Source organism: Malus domestica, chromosome 02 (genome assembly GCF_042453785.1).
Source record: "Malus domestica chromosome 02, GDT2T_hap1".
Classification (NCBI taxonomy): domain Eukaryota; kingdom Viridiplantae; phylum Streptophyta; class Magnoliopsida; order Rosales; family Rosaceae; genus Malus; species Malus domestica.
The window spans coordinates 4,534,438-4,543,692 of record NC_091662.1 but is presented as its reverse complement, the minus strand read 5'-3'; the positions used below and the strand labels follow the sequence as shown (position 1 = coordinate 4,543,692).

The 9,255-nt window shown below is 35.4% G+C and overlaps 1 protein-coding gene across 1 annotated transcript; it reads right to left on the bottom strand.

Annotated features, from left to right (window-relative positions):
• Positions 1-3,951: 3,951 nt before the first annotated feature.
• LOC108171411 (uncharacterized) lies at positions 3,952-7,290 on the bottom strand. The gene is made up of 2 exons (XM_029110100.2): positions 6,650-7,290; positions 3,952-4,280 (listed from the first exon to the last, which is right to left on the bottom strand). The coding sequence occupies exon 1, from the start codon at positions 7,127-7,129 to the stop codon at positions 6,653-6,655; it is 477 nt and encodes a 158-aa protein (XP_028965933.1). The 5' UTR covers positions 7,130-7,290; the 3' UTR covers positions 3,952-4,280; positions 6,650-6,652.
• Positions 7,291-9,255: the final 1,965 nt, after the last annotated feature.

The window sequence follows — 9,255 nt, the reverse complement described above, 5'->3', positions numbered from 1 at the left end:
ATTGTCGCGTGGCGGACGCGGGAGCGGGGTTGGTTCTGCCGCGCAGGAAAAGTACAAGGAGCACTGCGCGGCGATGTGATTGGTCGGTGCGGTAGTTGTGCTTTATAGGCGCGTGAGTGTGCATTATCCATATTGTTTAATTTTCCTTTTTATATTTTATTATTTGGTCACCAGGGCTTGCTGGAAAAAAAATTGATATTCGAAAAAAAAAAAAACTTCTCTCACTCGTATAATAACATACCACATACTTGTTTTTCGGTCAAATTAAAAATCTTTTGATGGCTGGAGTTGGCAATTTTAGACACGGAGAACTTAAAATCTGTACGAATTTTGACCTTGATTGGTGAACTATTAGCTACCAATTAAATTTGATTAACATTATTCACGTTTATTATATCTTATTATATCGTAATAATTTTTTTTGTATTTTAGTGAAGCGTATAAATTATTGTCTCGATTTGTTTGTTGACCAATTTGTGGATTGTCAAAAACGCAACGCGGATAAACTAATACAAATAGGTATCATGATGATTGGAAGTAGCAATTTCAAACACGACGTTTACTTAAAAGTTTATGTATACAGATCCGAGAAGGTAAGCTTTTGGAAACAAATGCATACCTAGATACATTCCCTAGTTATTGTATTGATTTATTTGTTGACCAACTCGTAGATTTACAAAAACACGACACAAATACATTGATAAACATAAGTACCTGAATATGGTCCTATCGCAACTCTTAGCAATGGTCGAATCTCAATCGTTGGATCAAATTCTTTGGTAAAACTCAACTCGTTTCGAAACAGTTGACTGACGAATCATATTAATTTATCAAATCCCTAAATTCACTCATGACTTTTGAACAGAAGAATCAATCATGATCAGTGAAATTAATTAAGTCAATAGTCATGGTTGTTTGAACCAAAATCATAGGGTTTACACGTGGCTAAAGAATCTTGAAAGTTCAATGCAAAGAAAACAAACGGTCAGCCGAAGATGCACGTCAAGTCGGAGTTTTGGTGTACTTTTTTTTTATTATTACTTTTGAGTCCTTCTTGTGCTTTTTCGTGTACAGTGTGCAACAGCAGAAGCACTTTTGTGCTGAAATCCCTCAACCGTCCTTGTGGGTTATGGGTTGGGTAATCGGTTTGGTGGGAGAGATTCTTTTCATCTACTTGGAACACAAGTTGGTATTTTTTTTATCTAGGAATTTTCTATTGAAGAGTTTTTTGCAAAAATATTTTTGGGTTTCAATTCTTAACAAAAATGAAAGTGAATTTTGAAAAACACTTGAAGTGCTTTCAGAATCTAAAAATATTTTTTCTAAAAGTACTTTAGGTCATTTTGAAGGCATTTCTAAATGAGCCCATAATATACGTGGAGTGAAGTTTTTTTTTTTTTTCAAGTATCTATTTACTTATATTATGATATGTAGTTTGTGGGGGTCGTGTTTCGATTATACTAAAAAATCTCTCTTTATCATCTATTTCACTGCCCATGTACTTGTATTATAACACAAAATGTACCAGCTTATATTCTGAATACACCGAAAAATTTATTGTTTGGTGGGTGATTTGAGTTGTTGAAGATGACAAGTCTTTATTTTAATTTATTTCATGGTGAGATGGGAGGGTACAATGGACTCAGAATTTCATCAGAAACTTCCGTCTTTCTTTTGTCTGTCTGCTTTTGTTGTTAATCCACCTTACAAGTTATGGAATTTTAGACCAAAACGTGGACTTTTTGTTGCCACCCATTGTTTGGTTTCTGAGAAAATTGTGGGATGAGAAAAGGAAAGGGTGATTGAATTTGTCGAATAAAGGTACACAATGACAAAAATGGTTGCTTTTCTAGGTTATTTCTCATATTGTGTGAGATCAATGTGTTCGATCCGGATTGGTCATACTTTAATAAAAATGTCCTACAAATAACATGATCATAGTGGTACGACCCAAAGTTTTTCCCTATTTGGGTCAAAGTATCCATGGCCAATTTGCCAGTCATGCTCGGATATTATTCACTTGGATAAAAAATTTCAATGGGGACTTTCCTACCAATGCGATGTGATGAGTAACAGACACCATTGATACAGGTTTTAACTCGACAATGTCTGTCACACATTGCGAAAGAGTGGAAAAGTCACCGCTAAAGTTCTCGGCGCATGCCCGGAAGCATCTACACCGGTAAATGCCGGGTCTCTAGCTACCGGAACCAAGAAACATTATTGACAGTAGGACCAAATTGAAGGGCCGGCAAGAAATCTTGTGAGTTGTACATATCAAAACCTATCAGTTGCTTTGCTTGTGCTGCTGGCGATGGCTGCAAAGTGGTTGAGAACACACACGGCACAAGTAATCACAGTTGTCAGAAACACAAGGACGATTGCCTTTAAGTGAGAGAGTATGGATGCATTACGCATATTAAACCTCACCAAAAACAGAAGCTACTTATGGATATCACCCACCAAAACTTTAATAAAGTCACTTGTAACATCTCCCAACAACGTAACAAGTACACCATCATCGTAACGTTCTCAGCCAATAATACTTGATCCCAACTGTGGTTACACCAAACTTCATATTACTCTCATCGGGTGTGAGAGATGCCTAATAAATGAGTTCTCTCAACCCAAATGAGAGTTGTAGACGTCACGGTGGTTATAGTGTTCCCATTCTATTTAAGTCTTCGTTGTTGGAATGATATGAAAATAATTATTCATATTTATGACCCCCAAAATGCAATCGCATCAATTAAGGGGTCGTTTGGAAGTGTTTTTAAAATGACTACAAGCGTTTTTAGAGAAAATGATTATGGGTTCCAAAAACACTTAAAATTCTTCATGCAAGAAGCACAAATTATGCGCTTCTTATATGACGCACTTCAAGTATTTTTCCATGATTCACTTACATTTTTAATGAAGATTGGTTCTAAAAATATTTTCACAAAAAATGTTTTCAGCTATTTTGAAAATAGTTTCAAACGAGCCCTAAATCATTTTCAAGGGAGTGAAATTGTTGGAAATTTTGAGTAGCAATTTCATTGTCTCACATTGATCACTACCAAAATGTTTCCTTACTTTACAAGGCTTTGTCCCTTATAGAAAGTGATTGGAGTGATAGACCACGAAGAATAAAATTGGGCTTAACCTTAGAATTGGGCTTTGGAGTGTATTAATTAATTATCAAAAATGCACATTTGACGTCTAGGCTCGTACTCTAATAATTAAATTCTTTAATTAATTATTTTTAATTTCGAATTTAATTAATTAATTTTTATATTAATATACTCATATTTTCAGATGAAGTCTAAAGTGATGAAAGAATGCCAGAGGGCAAAACACCCCTGTAAGAAGATGTCTCTCATTCACATACATGTTGCGAACATGTATAAACCTATTATATATACATCCATATGCATGACATTTAGAACACAGAAAAATAAAATTCTTCTTCTACATTCCCAAACATTAACCACAAAGAAATTCGCTAGAAATCAAGTTTTCTGGTGCTATAATTCTGACTTAGATAATTAAATCCTGGTGAAGCACGTCCGTAGTACTACAAGTATTGAGTAGAGATGAAAATTATGTTTCAAGAACATTGCGGTACGCAAGTCTTGATTTTCAATTTGTCTGTTTAATATTATTTTGTTTTGTCATACTCTATTAAATTATTTATTCGTAATTATTATTTATTAACATATATAAATTTATCATTGATTGTTGATATTTATCCAATATGATTAAGCCAGGAAAAAAAAGGGTGGATGATTAAGTACAAGCACTAAGAATCTTATTAAAATAGTAATCATGCCCATCCCTCAAACCCACAAGGCAATAAACAAAGGACAGAGATCCTGTCCGAATCTCTTTCCATAAACAAATAACGAGATACTGAAACTAATGTTAAGATAAATTAATTAATATTCCTGGCCATCTTAACACTCTTGATCAAACGGAAAGAAAGTTGCAACATTGCAGGCCGTGGCATATATACTGTATACATACAAGACAGAAGGATCACTTATTGCCCTTTTGCATTGTTCGGTTCATACAAATGTCTTTGTAACTAGTTTCATTTGCTTAAATTAGGTAAGATGTTGAACCATTGCATGACGGTGTGGATTCAATTCCATTAGTGATTAATCTAACAAAATCTATCATTTGACCAAAAAAAAAAAAGATTTGATTTACTTAAATAGCATCGGTCTTCGACTTCGAGTCGACAACTGGGCATCGTCATTCGTCACGACTCGCATACGAGAGGCATCGCAACTAGAGACCTGCAAAGTGGGAATAACGAACAAAAATAAAGTTTTGACGTCAATTTACTAACAAATATGAAACATGTTAAATGCGGTATTCACAAAAGTTCCACCATTTCTGAGGTCAACTATGTTATTACTCCACAAAGTTGGGAATCTACTAGTTTAAATATTTGATCCAATATATTAGTGATGAACTGCTCAATAGGTAAAAAGCAAAGAATCAAGAGGATACCTAAAATTCCTATGGCCTCGTGTAAAACTAATACTATATTTAAGGCACTTCAAAAGCCGAAATTGACGACAAATTTCTTATTTTCTTCAAGTTGAATGATACTCATGGTTGCCAAAAAAAAGAAGTTGAATGATACTCATGAAGAAAATATATACCTACTAATCTTCATAAAAATGAAAAGATTAAAAGGGACAACTATTATTTGTGAGTAACCTTCAATTTAAACAAAATAAGGAACCTTTAATATAGTGAATAGTCTTATGCAAGTCAATCATTTCTGTCAAACGGAGCCGATCAGTGTTTTTTTTTTTAAGAAAAAGCAAACGAAACTGATCTGATGCTGTATTTCATATGTCCCAATCAAAAGGTATTCAACAATTGGCATCTTAGCCGGACACTGACTTTACGAGGCCAAACCAAGCCAAGATTCTAAAGATCAAATGTTCTTCAATAACAATTAATTCCCTTTCAGAATTCTTAAGAACAATCCGATTTAACAAGTATTACCCTTTCAGAGTTCTTACGAACAATCCGATTTCGGGATAGGTTCGGCAACTATTCAAGCTAAAGAGAATATTCAGATTCACAGTGGTTCTATAAATATTAGCATAGATTCGATTCCTTTAGTTTAAAGCAAGTAAAGTCATCAAAATCTCAACAACCACAAATCAAAAAGCATTCCAGCTGATAGCTACACACACCAATCGCAATTCATGCATATATGCAAATCAGAAAAATCACAAATTCAAAACCCAAATTAACCAGTTCCTTTAAAAAAATGAAAACTAATGAAAATGGTTTCAAAACTTTGAATTTTAATCAGAAGTCATCCTATAACTTTATTTAATGAAAATCACGTGCAATACTTCACCACCGCCCCATCATTCTTCTTCTCCTCTTCCTCCATCAACTACTCTCTCTACAACAACGTCTCTCTCCCTCATCCTCTCTCACAATGTAGTACTGCTATATTATATATTATTATATTGATCAATGGCACTAACGAAATGAGGTAGGCTCCGTAGATTTATAAGGCATGATGAGTTTCTAAGAGTTGCACAGAGATTGGCTAGAGGGGAAGGTACCGTTGCAGGTCTGCGTGATTACAATGACTCGGGCCAGCTTGATTCTAGTGGTGATGGCGATTTTCGTGACCACAAGTTTCAAAGTTGGCTGCATTTAACTACATATATAATTATTAATTAATCTTCGTCTATAACAATACATATTGTAAATATTAGATCTGCATGTATGTACATTTGCTTATGGGTTTTCTTCGTTGGTTAATTTTTCCAATGTTGAGCAGCTTGAAATTAAGCCACCAATATCTTTACTTTCCTTGGCTTTAACCTTTAACAAATTTGTAGTTTGATGGATATTTTTGTATTCGATTTATCGATATGATTTGCGTTATTTTTTTTTATTTTGCAGTGAAAGAAGGTGAGACAGTAGGTGGAGGAAAAGAAGAAGCCGCATATGTGCAGATAATAGAAGAAAATTAATTAGTGTAGAAAGCTCAAAAAATGAAGATATTCAAAGAAAATTTGATGAGAATCGAAGAAAATTAGAAAAAGAAAAGATGTTTGGAAGGTGAGAAAGTGCCGAGAAAATGCAAGAAGAGGAGAGAGAAGAATGGTTGTTGAACTTAATAGAGATGTACCATATTCAGTTTAAGAAATAGTCATTGCATACCAGCTTGTATGCAGCTTTAGAAATTGTGTCTTGTTTAGTTTTAAGAATAGTATAGTACTCGTGTTCAGTTTCAGAAATAGTATAGTACTTGTGTTTAGTTTCAAAAATAATTAGTGTTCAATTTTTAGAAATAGTCTTCAATTTCAAAAATAGTGTAATACCATTTCATTTCAAAAATAGTGTAGTACCATTTTATTTCAAAAATAATGTAGTATTGTTCGATTTTAAAAATAGTGTGTAGTGTGTGCCTAATGGACTCGCGCGTGTCAGTTTTTATATTATTTTTTATTTTTTATTTTTATTATATTAAAGTTTTGTACTTTTAATTAAAATATAAGTCATTTTCAATAAAATTTAAGTTTTTTATTAAATAAAATTACAAATATTTTTTTATTAAAATAAATTTAGCCAAGCTCTTTTTATTAAAACTCCTGAAAATTGAATTAAATTAAATTGAAACCTGCTAAGAGGAGTGGCGGCCCTCGCAAGCGGGGCTCTCTTCGAAGTTCTTAGTGGGGTACTTGACGGAGACCGTGCCGATCTCGAACACCAAGTTGTCGCCGCTCGACCGGATTGCGGTGATCGGCTGCCACCGGAAGAAGGCCCGGACGCTGATACCGTTGATCTTGGCGATTTTGCCCACGACGATCTTTCCGGTGATTTTCTTCGAGTAGGTGGCCACGTTGTCGGAAGGGAGGGTGACCTTGCACGTGCTGCCGAGGTCGACGATGAAGTCGCCGGTGGTGCGGTTGATGGTGTAGTTCTTGACGGCGGTGGGGAGGAGTCCGATTGGGAAGCCGTAGTTGGTGAGGTCAGTGTGTGCCGGAGATGGGCTCGGTTTTGGGTTCGGGGTGTTCGGGTGAGCGGTTAGGGGGGAGATGGGGAGGAGGAGGAGGAGGAGGAGGAGGAGGAGAGAGAAGACGACGAGAGATTTTGCCATGGCTTTTCTTTAGTTTTGGAGATATTTTTCAGAAGTGAGAAGAAAGAGCTCGGAAATATTCTTTTATCTTCCAACAGACTTCGACCTTTCCGCCAACAAGTCATTGTTATAATCTATTGGATGGTCTCTGTCCTTTCCTTCCTGGCCGGCGGTATGTCTGTTTCTTCACGTCCAGGGCCAGCAGTATGTACTGATATACGAATTCAACTTTCAGGCGCGAAGCAAATGTTATCTGATAAAGCGCAAATGTTATCTCAAATAAGCAGTGCTGACGGAGGTATCAGTCTGATAAAAAAAAAAAGATTTGACGTAGAAGGGTACCTGCCATCATGGACAGTACAGATGAAGTGGAACAAATCAATGCAATAGCTGGAAATCATGATTGGTTTGGTCATGAAGTAGAATTATCATAACGACACGAGATGTACATTTACTAACGCAAATGGACAAGACATATATTTGGCTCAGAAATTGATTAAAGGAGAAGCTCTCGAGCTCTTTAGTTAGCATGCATTTGGATATAGGTGGACTAATGACGGATATCTTCAACTCTTTAAAATGGTTGTTTCTTACTGTGGAGGTTTTTCACTAGTACTTGAAGTTTTAGGCTTCTTTTTGTTTAAAAGAACCATAGCAAAGTGGAAAAGTGAATTGAAGGAATTGAAAAGAACTCTTGATGAAAAAAATAATAAAACTGGTAAAAATAAACTTTGAAGGACTAGATGATACACATAAGGCTATAACCAATAAAGAAAGAAGATATATGTCACAAAAGTGTAGATGGATGTGAATTTTTCGGTGTTCTTCGTGAACGATGTCTTGTAACTGTTGAACACAACAAGTTGATCAATGTGCATGATTTGCTTAAGAGAAATGGCCAGAGTAATCATTTCTAAAAATCTTTTAATCATGTGGAAAGATGGAGTAAGTTATGGAACCTTCAAGAGGTCACCGATGTATTGAGAAATAAGTACATTTTCCAATAAACTTTTGGATTAATACAATATATGTCTATTATACGTCATTAAACAACATTCATGTGTATATGTAGTTGCAAAAAGAAAGCTCAATTAAGCAAAATCACGTAATCATATGCAAACAAAATCATTTTCTTACTCAATATAACCTTTTGTTAACAGAGAACTAAAAAAGTTGAAGGACTTGATAACGAAAAAATAAATTACACCTAGTCAGGGAGGACATAAACATTACCCCTAAAAAAATAGAGACAACAAAAAGGAATACACTAAAAAGAAGAGGAGACATAAACCTTACCCTTCTTGAAACAAAAAAACGAGAATGATACAAAGAAAAGAGGGGGGAGACATAAAACCTAACCCCTTTAGAACCAAACGTAAAGGTCTAAACTTGCAAAACAAGTCAAACAACACCATAAAGTTAGGAGAAAAAAAGGAAAGAAAGTGAGAGGAACCTGGATGCCGACATGCACATTAATTTGAGAAGCAATAACCTGGCAAGCCAACATAGTCAAAAAACAGAGCAGCACGAACCACCATCGGAGGAGAATCATGCCATGTTAAAGATGAAGAAGACAATCCCATGTTAGCAAAATTGTCTGCAACAAGATTTCCTTCGCGATATATGTGAGATGCGTAGAAAGTCATTTTCCGAATGTGATCCAAACAAATAGACCATTGCGTATGAAGAGGCCAAGGAGAATCAAAATCAGACGATTGAAGAGCAGAAATAACATTAGAACTATCATTTTCCAACCAAACACAATGCCAATCCCCCTGCCCAATAATAATTGCTGATAACTCTGCAAAAAAAGAGTTGTGATGACCAATCTGTTGACAAAAACCTACAAGAAAAAGACCATGGCAATTCCTGAAAACTCTTCCACATGCAGCAGGATCGGGATTTCCTTTAGAGTTTAGACAAACCATCTGTATTAAGCTTAACCCAAGGAAACCAAGGAAGAGACCAAAGGACAGGAAGAATAGTAGGTGCCTTGCGAGGGATAGGTTGGATCCCCAAAGAAGAAATGATCCGAGTGTCAAAACCTTGAGAATAATCAGGAATAAACTTTTCACCATGAACAATCGCCCAATTGATAGACATGCAAAGACGATGAAAAAAAAATTGGACGACCCTCAAAAATAAAT

What these genes read in the sequence shown, in the direction of transcription:
- LOC108171411 (XM_029110100.2), bottom strand. Translation starts at nt 7,129, where the DNA reads ATGGCAAAATCTCTCGTCGTCTTCTCTCTCCTCCTCCTCCTCCTCCTC.